The following is a 12,999-nucleotide window of genomic DNA, read 5'->3' as shown; positions in this document are numbered from 1 at the left end:
GTTTTACTACACTAACAATAGTTTACCATGGTATTTGTGTTTTACAAATAATGTGGTTATAGCCTTCAAACGGTAACCGCCTAAATCCATGGTTACTACACTTTTACAAGTAAAAACATGGTTAATTTTCGTAAAAGGTTGATGACATGGCCCAGCTATACAATTATACTGTACCTTTATATCTTCTCCGATTGTTATAGTTGTTGTTGTCCCTCTTGAGCCGTGTGGTTTGAATCTAATTAGACTTCAATGAAGACGCACATGTAATGTTACTTCTTTTCACGTGGTACCCGTCTCTTTTCTCAGCGCATGGTCTGGATGGACTAATCAATCATTTGAGATTACGTGTGTGTGTGTGCGTGTGTATACAGTATGTGTCTGTAAGACTGTAACTAATATATATATATATATATATATATAGTGTATGTGTGTATATACAATTATTTATATAAAATTATTATATATAAAATACATTATATATATATATATAAAATATAAATTATATATATATATATATATTATATTAAATATATATATAATTTTTAAATAATTTTACATAAATAGTTGACTATTTTATTGTTTGCCAGATATACATATTTAAAATGAATATATTTAAATGATCATACTGTGTACAAACATTCAATAAGAAAAAAAACATTTCCAATTTTCTAATTCTGTTTATTTTCATACTTATTTTTTTGTTTATTCTTATTAACTTTTTATATTCTTTCTAATTTTTTAGAATATTTACTATTTAAATTCAGGGAATGTTCCTATAACTCAAATCTGAATGTCACTCTAAAGTCTTACTAAATGACCAGCAGGCATCTGGTTATTCTTACACATACTGAAACAGAGCAGATTCATGGGGGGGGGGTCACAGCAAAAAAGATCCCGGGCCGACCTGAAAAGCCAGTTGTGGATGAGTCCCGTTCTCCCATGAGCCGTCACTAAGACAACCCCAGATAAACAACAGCTCACAACAAAAGACCTCATATAAGAGGCACACATTGGAGAGGGACGGCAACTCTCTGGTAGGACATGCCTTTGGGTAGCTGATTACAAAATCACATTAAATGAGTTTAAAATCTAGGAAAACTTCTAAAAAATTCTTACATGCATTGACAAGGGTCAGTTATTTCTGTTTTTGAGTGCATTCAAGCGTCCAACTATTGTGTGAGAGGAAGGCACTCAATGATGGTAAGAAATGTTTCACTTCCTTCGATGTTTTACATTTTCATAAAAGTCCAAAAGACAAAAAACTGGTGGAATTTTTTTAATGATTTCTTTCATTCTTTCCCCAAATCTCATAATATAAACTTTATAGCCTTCAGGCACCAAGAAGTCAAGACCTCAAAGTGCCAGACCTGCAACAAAGAGCAAAGGAAAGCGCTCCTCCAAGAAGAGGTCTGTCAGTGCCAAAACCACAAAGACAAGTGTGGATATTCTGAGTCCAGCAGCCATGGAGAACATCTACTACATCTCCCATAATGCAGTGGACTGCTTGGAGTTCAGAGGATTCGGCTGGCCTGGGGCCACCAAGAAGAAAGGAAAAAAGGGCAAAAAACAAAAAAGCAAAAAATGACACGTGGATTTGTGCCAATTAAACCTTAATTCTATATGTATGCATTACTGTTCAACATTTTTTGATTAGTAATTAAGTTCATTATTTTTGAAAGAAGTCTCTTATGCTCACCAAGGCTGCATTTATTTGACCCAAAATACATAAAAAACGGTACTACTGTGAAATATTTTTACAATTTTAAATGACCGTTTTCAATTTGTTTAGAAAAGCTTTCCATTTCAGATAAATGCTGTTCTTTTGAACTTTCTATTCAGCAAATAATCCTGAATTTTTAAAAAAAAAAATTGGTTCACAACTGTTTTTAACATTAATAAGAAATGTTTCTTGAGCAGCAAATCAGCATATTAGACTGATTTCTGAAGGATCACGTGACACTGAAGACTGGAGTAATGATGCTGAAAATTCAGCTTTGCATCACAGGTATAAATTATATTTAAAATATATATTAAAATAGAAAAAAACTTACTTATAACAGCAGAAAGTTACATCTAAGTTGACTATTTCTTTTTGGATGATTTATCCTATTATATAAAAATTACAATCCAATAAATGTGTATTCCTTCAAACTGGTTTTCTGAAACTCTGTTAAAAGGTGTTTTAACACAAGCTACACTTAGGCTCTGTTTACACCTGGTATTAAGATGCGTTTCGGTGGATCGGATCACAAGTAGACGAGGGAGACATGTTCCCGGTTACACCTAGTGTTTTAATCCGTCTCTTTTGTCCACTTTTAACCACTTCTGTCCTGATTTCTTCGAGGGGAGGGTCTTTGGCCGTGTAAATCTATGGGATTTTTCAGATCTTTCGATCTAATGGATGAAATAAGCTAAATGCAATTTACATATGAACACGAAAGGAGACGACGGAAAAAAAATTCGGAGAGCAGCAGCTTTCGTTTCTGCTCTGATAGCCACGAGTGTGTGTTAGAAATCAGGAATGCTGAGAGAACATTGAGCTTGGTACATTTTTCGTAAGTTTAAAGCTGCATCTGAAATCGGATGCCTCCCTACAATATAATAGGTGAAAAACAGTATGTGACAAAAGTAGTATGTTCCAATTCACAGCACTTATAAAAGAGAAGGCAAAAAGTACCCGGATGACCTACTTCTTACGGCGAGACTCTGAAGTGTGTATACGATGGACACTTTACTATCCCATGAGGCCACGGGAGAGGATTAATGAATGGCAGTGAAGCGGCGTAACTTACGCTGGCATATCACATGATAGTGACAACATGGGGAACGTTGTACGTCCAGATTAGATTCACACCACACACACACATTCATACTATGTAGAACATACTTTTTTTTAGCGGCCGTGAAGTAATTACTTATTCAAAATAAGCACCTACTCAAGAGAGTACGCCATTTCGGATGCAGCCGAAAAGCCATCTGGTTAGTCCGTGTCCCGTAATGTTTCCGCATTAGGTCAGTAGGCGGAGAGTTGGCGGTCATTTGTGGCTGTTCGAACACATTCAACTACATGAGCACGTGTAGATACACGTCAAAAGCAATCATTACTACCTCTGAAAATGGACATGCTCAAAACGTTTGACACCTGTATTTAGCGGCGTCCAAAACGCATCACCAGGTGTAAACAGGACCTTACACGCATAAAAAACGCAAATCATCGGGTTTCCTTAAAATAAATAAATAACTACCATCCAGTCAATTAGTTATCAACTTTATTGGTAATTTAGGTGTTACTATACTGTCTATCCAGACACCCATATAGGTACATAAAATAAGCCACATAAAACATTACAAAAGAATATCAGAAGCTTGCAAGTACATTTAAAGAGGCAAATAAACGTTAGTCAAGACATCAAAGAAATTAAAAGCAGCCTCTAGCGCAATTCATTATTACACTCAGTGTATAAACGACATGTAACAGTTTGAGTGTTTGACTAATGCTGGGCTTTGTTAGAAGTTTATCAGAGTGATTTTGCAAACACATACCTATACCCCCATCCCCTCCACACACACACACACACACACACACGCACACACACACACACTCAGATAAATACAGAGCAGAAAACAGGCTGTTGCAGTAAGGACAGCTCATACGATGTCCCGGGTTCGTCGGATGGCGCAGCACAGAAGCATGCTGAAGATCATGCCAAAGATCTGACAACCAAAGAGACACGGGTTAATATCTGACCCCAGTGTGACTCGGCTACCTGCCCAAGAATCTCCACAGGAGCATCTACTCACCATGATCACCCCAATGCCAATCCCAACTCCTCCGATCACTTGAAGCCTAGATGAGAAGATGTCCTCAATAGCACTTGGGCAGTTCTGGAGCAGAAACAAAAGAGGTGACTATAGTACATTGGAAAAACACAAAATATAACTGAAGAGACTAAAGCTTATTTATTGAGTTTCTGGTACCGTTGTGATAAGGACTTCAGTTCCCTCCTTTTTGGGACAGATGTCAGATACTCCATCAATAATCGTTCCTGTTGGTCCACAGCAGTTCAACTAAACAAAAGCACACAGAAAACCGTCAGTCAGATTAAAGTTAAGCTTTTTGTCCTTCATTCAATAAATTTTTTTGCTCTTATGGTTTGAACAAACCATAAAAATGAACACTCACTCCATAGTGAATTGCTCGTAGAGTTTCCCTCAGCGCTTCCTGTTTAGTGTCTTTGAAGTTTTTAAATGTCTGCTGGTAGAAATCCTGGATATCGTTCACGACCTGAGAAGGAAGAGAGAAAGAAAGAGGACCCACTGTGAGAAAATGAACGAGTAAAAGGAGAAAGAGAGTATGAATGTCACCCACCTTTTCCTTATTGGACAATCCCCAGATTCCAGCGGCCACCTCTGCAGCAAAAATGATAAGCAGGAACACGAAGAACTGGAGGCAGCAAGAAAAAGGGAGAGATGAGGTGAACAAGGACATCAGCAAAAACTACTTCAAAATAAAAACATGTATTCCCGATACTAAGTACGAAGGGTACTTTTCCACGACAACAATGTACTAAAAACAAGTTTTTGAAAAGTTTCCCAAAACGGTCCCAGTTCACACGTATCAGCGAAAAAGACTAAAAACACTATTCTGCTGTCCGGCCAGTAGTTGGCGATGTCACTTAACGCGAAACACTACGTGCCTTTTGTAAACTACAAAAACATGTATTACATGGAGACGATGATGGTATCGTTTTTAAAAAAATGGTATTGTTTTTTTCATAAAAAGTTTTCCGTTTGTTTGTTGAAAACGGTGTTACGTAAACGCCCCCTGATACGAATGTAAAACAAAATCTTTTGGTTATGTGCTATAGAAGAATGGGAAGAACTCACCATTCCCAGCATGCATGCCGATTCTTTTATTGCTCCACAGCAGCCGAGGAACCCGACCACCATCATGACGGCACCTGCCACAATGAGGATGTAGACCCCTGAGGACAGAGAAAGACAGAACACCTCTTATTCCCCTGTACTTTTACATTCGTCTCATTTCTTTGGCTGCTCATCTGGAAAAAATACTTGAAATCAAGGGCATTTACTGTAAATTTTATTATTCTCAGATTCAGTTTATTACAGATACATATTTTGCTTAATGTATAGATGATCACTTTTTCCTTTAGCTGCCTTAATGGTTTATCAGAAAAAGCTATGCAAAGCAAAATATGCAAACCAAAATTCCATGCAAATGTCATGTGATGTATCCATAAGGCCAATTGACACCGCACAGACAAACAAGTTGGCTGTTGGATTTAGAATTTTATGAAAATAACTCATGTTAACACTGCCCCAACAGACAGGTGAAAACAAACCCTGATCAACGCTAACAGAAACCGACAGGGGACACACACACTGATCCGTCAAAACCCAACAAACGTACGTGTTTGATGCCGTTTGCTTAAACGGTGTGTGGCCTATAGAAACAGTAAAACGCCAGTCCACTAGCTGCTTTTCTGAACAGTCTGTCAGTAGGATGTTTGGCATTCCAGGACAGCCAGCTGCCACTCAGTGCTTTCGAAACCTCTGGCAGATACTTGGACACTTTCCCACTGAGATTATTATGTTTTTGTCTCTGTGGATGCGAACATTCTTCTTACAGCTCTTGAGGAAAATAAACCAGGCAAAACAAAAGGAGGTGGGATGGGAGCAAACAATGCGGGTTCTGTTGGCGAAGAGGAGAAAGGCATCTCTGTAAGGGATGATGGCAAGGGGCAGAGAGCTGACATCGTGTGGACCAAAGCCAGCCTCCTCCAAAACAGCACTGCCATTATAACTCAACAAACCAGCCTCTTAAAAAACAAACACGCAGACAGAAACCCAACATCCTGCTCTCTATATTTAGGTTGTTTTCACCCTTCAAAAACTGTGCCATGCTTTATAAGGGGGTTGGTTTATGGTTTAAAGTTCAAGTCGCTGGTTGTTGCTTTTTGGTCTTTCTCTGCAAGCCTTCAAAACTGGCGAGGAATTGAATCTTTGGGCCTTTCATAAAAGCAAACAAAGCATAGAAGAATAGATGGAGTGCTTTGAATTTTGGACGTGTTTTGTAGTTGTCGTGCCATTTGACATCGCTTTAAGAACTGGATTGTTCTGTGAACGTTGAATGACCAAGTCAGGGTGATGTCGTTTTATACACAACTGTTCAAAAGTTTGGAATAATTTATAAAGATTTATGTTTTTGAAAGAAGTCTCTTATGCTTAACAAGGCTGCATTCATTTGATCAAAAATACAGTAAAACAGTCAAATTAAGCAGCAAATCAGGATATTAGAATGATTTCTGAAGGATCATGTGACACTGAAGATCATGCTGAAAATTCAGCTTTGCCATCACAGGAATAAATTATATTATAAAATAGAAAACGGTTCTTTTAAATTGTAATAATATTTCATCAAAGTACTGTTTTTACTGTATTTTTTGATCAAATAAGCTTTGGTGAGCACAAGAGACTTCTTTAAAAAACACTTACTTACTACAAACTGTTGACCGGTAGTGTCTGTAATACATACATATTCTGATCAACTATAGAGAAGCCAAAACAACTCGTCTCACTTCAGACTGAATGGCCTTTCATTCGCTTCATGTTATAATTGTAGTATTCATGACACACCATTCACATGACAGATGGTCTGGTTTCTGGAAATTAGGTGTGGCTGGTTTCCATGACTACAATTTCAATTCATTCCCAAACATCAACTTACAAAGACCTGATCACGTAGGTGATAAAGGGAGCATGTGCGATCATGGTGTTGGGAGTTAAAGGTGGTTTTCTGATTCACTGAGAGGATATTTAGAACTGAGGAACCTAGCTTGGGAATGGCCAAATCTCACCTGTGAGGAACACAGATGGGGAATCTGTTGCAGTAAAGAGTCCTTTAGTTCTTTCATCGAAACGCAGCCAGAGGCCAACAGCTAAAACTCCTGTACCTGCGAGCTGTGGGAACAAACAAAACATTTTAATATATCCTATTAACATTTTAGTGGCCAAAAAAAAAAGAAGAAAAAAAAAAACAGTCTGCATGGTGCTACCTGTAAACACAGACATTGGCAAACTGAGTAACATAGAATAAATATAGCTGCAGGCCAAGCGTGACATTATTTACAAGGGCAGTGAGTACAGGAAGTCAGGTTCCAAACCAAATATTTGACTCTTTTTGAGAATGAAGTTCAACAGGCCTTATGGAACAACAGGCACCAACCTGATATTCTTGCTAGACTGCATTGAGAAAGATATATGCAAAGTTATGCTGAACCAACTCTAATTTCTCTTGACCAACTCAGGCAGTTCCCAGGACACAGTAATGTGGCTTCCATGAATGAGTAACAAGAACGATTACAATCTGGTACATGTTCTCACAGCCAAAAGTTAATCAACAGCCCACACTCACACACTTTACAGTCAAAACAGACAAAAAAATAAAAAAGCACCACACCTTTGTAGTTCATATTTCATTGGTGTGGAAATGGAGTAGGGTAAACTTTTCATTCTCCTACAGCCTTCTAAGAATTTGCACAAACTTTGGATCAGTGTATTTTCCTTGGGTGCTTTGACCAATGGGGTAATGAATACTGAGAAACAAACCAAACAAGCTAAACCAGATCACACTAAATAACCCCTACACACACACACACACACACACACACACACACACACACACAATAGAGTTGCAATCCTCCACTTTTCTTCTGTTTTGGGAAATGCAGTCATAGATATGAGCTCTGAGTCATAGTGAGTCACTGCCAGGGGTGTGGTGGAGGGCGGCTTCTCCCTCAAAGCTTCCCAAACTTATCCCGTCTTTTTCCACCCACACACAATAGGAGTCACCAATGGGAGGATATAGTGTTTGCTAGTTTGCTCACTCACCACAAAGCTAGCTTAAGACCAGGCCCAAATACCAAGGCCACTTTAAGACAAGATAATTGCTACAGACCCAAGCTTATTTTTGCTGTTATGATGTTATCTGTAAAGTAGAGGTCTGCATCTAACGTGTGCAATGTTAAAGCATAGTACATTCAAGCTAAAATGTCAATCAAAGATTTTCTTCAACAGGCTCAAATAAAAGTCATATGTTTAACCAAAGATTGATTAATGGTTGACAAACCTACATATTATAAACTAGAATCTTTATCAAGATTGTATGAAATTAACTACTAACAGCAGTTAGCCTGTGAACAAGAAACTCATATTTGTTGCTCAATGTTGAATATTGTAAACAAAATAATGCAGCATGTTAAGAAACACGCATCTCTCAAAGAGCAAAGTTTGTCAAACACTACATCCAATCAGGCAAGCAAACAAAGTATGACATGAAAACAAGCAACTAACAAACTCTTATATCCTCACCACATCACATTCAAGCCACATTCACATTTCTGTTAGAATGTTCCCACAAACATATTTGAATTAGCATGAACTCATGTAATGATTAAAAAATACCTACCCAGAAGATGAAGTTGAAGATAAAGAGCAAGTATTTGACACACGAAAACCCACCTGCGGCGGCCATGACTAAAAAGTTAGAGCTGTTTTAAGAGTAAACACCTGATACTGAGCACCTGAAATGTGCTTCTGTCCCACCTTAAAACAGGGGCGAGTGAACCAAAAAAAAAAAAAAAAAATCCAGCAAGCCGCACCCTCCTACCTAGTCTTTGTCAGAAGGAAAATAAGGAGGGGCAAAACCATTTTAGCTGAACTAAAAACTGAACTAACACAATTCAGTAGCGTATAAATGGAGTTTAAAAAAAAGTATAAAAGATCTATATTGTGCTTTAGTTGCCAAAATGGCATCAACACAAGCTGATCGGGTTTTACTTTTCATGTAACTCGAGCTGTCCCTCAGGAACACTGGGAAGTCAGAACACAGATATTGTCCCTTTGCTTGACACTTTTAAGTGGAGAGATGGGCTAGAAACAGAGACAGCACATTAACCCTATAAAGCCTGCTGTATCATATTTGATGCATGAATTTATAAGGCCTCTAAAATCAAAACATTGCTGAAAAACCTGTTGCATATCTTTTAGATGCCTTCTGCACCCTGATTGATAGTTTATACTGATTGAGAGTCTTTTCTAAAAATATCCACCACATGTCTTTTTGTTGTGGAATCTTTAATGATTTTTGCTTACTTGATTATCCATGCATTTTTTTTTTTTTTTTTTGAAAAATCATGTTAAAATGTAATTAAGAAATATGATACAACAGGCTTCTGAGGAAAGAAATCTCTCAATCATCATTGTATTGAGTTGCATTATATGTATTGCCTCCACAATGAAAACTACCGACCCTGATCATAAACATTTAAATATCACATTACTAAGATATTTTGGGAGGTATAGAGTGACGACTGATATACTGCATTTTATGTAACGTCATTGATTTACACGACAAACTATCAAAATTTCGTCGTATTTTTGGCCATATAAACAACAACATCTACAACAAAATGCCTTTTTTGGCTCAGTTTGGGCCTCTGGGAATAAAATAGTTTTTTTCCTCCTCAAGTATGAGTTCCATATTCTCACTATATCATATTATCTGAGCCATAAAAGCCTGATATATCAATCAATTATGAAAAAATCCGGACTATTATTTTTTATTTATTTGTCAGGCTTTAGAGTGTTAAGGATGGATGTGGTAGGTGAAGACACATTTTTATAGCCCCCAAACATCCAACAGTTTCTCAGATGAAATCATGGGGATCAGATTACTTGAATCAAAGCAAAATCTTTAGGCTATGTAAGTTGCTTAATATTAGGTTGCTGTCCTTTTCTCATTCTTTGTGAGATGATCATTCCTGGGGCTACATTTACCCTAATTTATGAGATGGATTAGTGATAGGGTTGCCTAGCAACAGGTATGCAAAACTTTGACTCTTCTCATGGTGAGCAAATTACCATCTTGAACAAAGCATATACCTTTCGTTTTCAAAATGTCGTCTAAAAACGCGTCTACTCGTGAACTATTCAACTATTAGGGCCTATCTAAGAAAAAAAAATTGTTAAGAGAACAAACAATGGCAGAAAGTTATATGCTTTGTCTTTATGTTCTCAACATGTTTTTCTTACCAGTTCCCATAACGCCAAATTTTTAATCAAGGTGTTAGCTCATGAATATTAATTAAGGCGTGCTGACGTTGTTAAACTTCCTGGAGATGAGTCACGTAATCTATTCTAATGGAAGTTATGAGTCAATTCGGATTATTTTTTTTTAATTTTTTTTTTGGAGAACAATATAACGTACAAAGAGGTTCAACTTTTAAAGTTATCTATGGGAATATTATGAAAAAAAATTACTCGCCGACAGATCAACGCAATTTGCGATCATATAGGCTTATTGTTTTCACCAATCAAGATGCCGAACATCACATTACGTAATCAATATTAATAAGTTAGCCTTCGCCATAGTAGGTAGTAATGTCTGCACGGATTTTCGAAATGACATAGGTAGCCAATCAATGACAAATAAATTCAGCACAAATAAATATCAGCCTAGTTAGTATATATTTACCGCGCCTTTTATGTTTAATAATCCAAAAAGTATGTATTTATGAAGCATATTCAAAGACTAGTTAGGCTGAATAGCAATTCTATATTAGACATTAAGAGCTTGGATACAGTTTTTTTCTTCTTTTTTTCAATAAATAAACATCCAAGAGTGAACTGTATTAAACTCACCCAAAATATGAAATTAAAGCCGAATATGATGTATTTGATGCACTGCTCAGCACCGGACAGACCTGACTTCATGTTGATCCAGGTTATAAGAAAACAGCAACAGATATTTTTTGTTGTTCTCAGATGTTTAAATTCCCAAAGGTCTGTGTGTGTCCTTATATTGCTGGTCTGGTGCTCAATGCTGTTGTCCAGAGGGGAAGTGACTGTTTATAACGGTAAACACCCACCTCTCACGTGAGGAAGGGACGCTCTGGAGTCTGTCACATTCACTTGACTTTCTTTCTTTCTTTCTTTCTTTCTTTCTTTCTTTCTTTCTTTCTTTCTTTCTTTCTTTCTTTCTTTCTTTCTTTCTTTCTTTCTTTCTTTCTTTCTTTCTTTCTTTCTTCTTGGATGATCATCTTATGTTATGAATTAATTAACAAGTTTGTACTCAAACGATGATGTAGAACATGTCAAAATTGTCTTCTTATGAGCTTTCTGTCTTGTCTTCTGTGCTTGTTTTTAGACTGTGAAGCTCTTTCACAGTCTGTGGCACAAGGTAGGAGTTGTCTTGTGATCTGAGTATTAAAATGGCACTTTGCACCTTTCTGTGACATGTCTCAATGCGTTTTCAATTTTAAGCTGGTAATCAATCACTTTCACCTTTATCAGCACAACAAAAAACTGCAATAACTAATTCTTCTAATGTAAATTATTGTGACACTATCAAATAAGCAGATCTGCGAGCATAATATAATCAGTGACATTTGATAAAAAGTGTGTGTATGTTCCAAGAAAGCCAGAAATACACTTACTTGAGAAGCAAAGGAATTTAGTATTTTTATATTGAGAAATGTTTTAAAATTAGGTGAGTAAATGTTTTAAACAAGAAAATTATCTGGAGAAATTATTATATATTATTATTGGCAGTTTTTTCTTCCTGTTTTAAGCAAAAACTCACTTCATTTTGATCAATTATTCAATAAGTAAATGTATATTGATTAAGAATGCTAATGAAAATACATCAAAAATACTGATTAGGAGAATCTTTTTTTATGTATGCAAGCAATGAATGAGTTCTACTGTGCTATATTTGTATCCTTTGGTTTTATTAATATTTTGAATGAGATTTTATGTTTTCTATTTACATTTTGTTTAAAGTTTTAGTTATCTTGTTGTGTTTTTACTTGTACATTTTTTTATTTACATTTTTATAAGTTTTTGTTTTCTAAAATATGTCTGTATAGTTTTTATACATTTTATTTCATTTTTATTGAAGTTTAAGTTTATATATATATATATATATATATAATGATATAATATATATCATTTTTTATTTCAAGTAACCAAAATGTTTTTTATGGTTTTAGTTTTGATCAAATTGATCAAAAACCTGCCTTAAGTTTCTCATGAAAACACCACAGATGACTCTTTCCTCTTTCAGATAAGATCTAATTATTGCTGGATGTCACATGACATGACATATCAGCTCAGTAAATTGTGGTGTCCTGTTCAAAAACTGTACTAAATCCTCAAATCCCATGGTTGAAATATGTTAAAGCATTTCACACAACATGTGGTATTTGCGGAAAAGGCTGAAAATGCAGATAATTAACATGCACTGCTACCTTACGCAATGATTACTCACGACTGCTTCCACACTGAACGTTTTCTGCTCTGTTTACAAAGTCTTTCCTCTGTTTAATTATAGAAGTTCTATGGTTTGATTGATTTTTCCTAAAGCTAGTGGTGCCAGCTCTCCTCTGTGCAGAGGCGAGTACAGTGAGGATGGGATTTTTGTTGAGGAACAATGAAACCCATTGTCACGATCAGAGTGTTGTGACACCCATCTATCTCTGCCTGTGATGCTTGTCACCCACAGCAACCACAAAACAATGACTGTCAATCACACTGACTCTTCGGAATATTTGAGCTGCAGTTATGGAATGGAATCAAACTGAATGTCTATTTACTTCACGAAGCCCTTGTCAAGAAGGCAGATGGCGTAGAACTGAGTCACAATGTTTCTCACCTCAGCATATCAGATTCTCATTAAATTCAATGGTCTTGGCACACAAATGATGAATTCCCTGCAGACACAAGACCTGTTTGACCTCAGAGTGACATTTCACCAGTAATTTCATTTTGAGGTGGGCTACTGAGTGAACAAGGCCTGGTTTTGTTAACACTAAAATCAAACTGTTATTTCATGGAATGTGTGCACATTTTCACATATTGTGCAAAGAGATAACCACATATAATCTGCGTCACAGAGACTAACCAAAAATCCTCCTTTAT

The 12,999-nt window shown here is 36.5% G+C and overlaps 2 protein-coding genes across 3 annotated transcripts; one reads left to right on the top strand and one right to left on the bottom strand.

Annotated features, from left to right (window-relative positions):
- The first annotated feature begins 785 nt into the window (after window positions 1–785).
- On the top strand, window positions 786–2,056 carry smkr1 (small lysine rich protein 1). The gene is made up of 2 exons (XM_084408472.1): window positions 786–1,200; window positions 1,328–2,056. The coding sequence occupies exons 1-2, from the start codon at window positions 1,195–1,197 to the stop codon at window positions 1,583–1,585; spliced, it is 264 nt and encodes an 87-aa protein (XP_084264598.1). The 5' UTR covers window positions 786–1,194; the 3' UTR covers window positions 1,586–2,056.
- Window positions 2,057–3,252: 1,196 nt separating this feature from the next.
- On the bottom strand, window positions 3,253–11,215 carry cd9b (CD9 molecule b). Of its 2 annotated transcripts, none has more exons than XM_084406237.1 (8): window positions 10,723–11,215; window positions 6,879–6,981; window positions 4,888–4,985; window positions 4,370–4,444; window positions 4,184–4,285; window positions 3,979–4,068; window positions 3,802–3,885; window positions 3,253–3,714 (listed from the first exon to the last, which is right to left on the bottom strand). In XM_084406237.1, the coding sequence occupies exons 1-8, from the start codon at window positions 10,792–10,794 to the stop codon at window positions 3,649–3,651; spliced, it is 690 nt and encodes a 229-aa protein (XP_084262363.1). In that variant the 5' UTR covers window positions 10,795–11,215; the 3' UTR covers window positions 3,253–3,648. The 2 variants fall into 2 exon arrangements, with proteins under 2 accessions (XP_084262363.1, XP_084262364.1); XM_084406238.1 differs by lacking the exon at window positions 10,723–11,215 and adding an exon at window positions 8,489–8,943.
- Window positions 11,216–12,999: the final 1,784 nt, after the last annotated feature.

The sequence above is a fragment of the Rutilus rutilus genome (assembly GCF_951802725.1).
Source record: "Rutilus rutilus genome assembly, chromosome: 4".
In the NCBI taxonomy this organism is placed as follows: domain Eukaryota; kingdom Metazoa; phylum Chordata; class Actinopteri; order Cypriniformes; family Leuciscidae; genus Rutilus; species Rutilus rutilus.
The sequence above is the reverse complement of the archived record's forward strand: the minus strand, read 5'-3'. Positions and strand labels throughout refer to the sequence as shown.

What these genes read in the sequence shown, in the direction of transcription:
- cd9b (XM_084406237.1), bottom strand. Translation starts at nt 10,794, where the DNA reads ATGAAGTCAGGTCTGTCCGGTGCTGAGCAGTGCATCAAATACATCATA. An exon ending in CGGCATGCATGCTGGGAATG is followed by an intron (nt 4,445 to 4,887) that starts GTGAGTTCTTCC and finishes TGCTGCCTCCAG; the next exon opens with TTCTTCGTGTTCCTGCTTAT. An exon ending in CTGAAGTCCTTATCACAACG is followed by an intron (nt 3,886 to 3,978) that starts GTACCAGAAACT and finishes TTTCTGCTCCAG; the next exon opens with AACTGCCCAAGTGCTATTGA.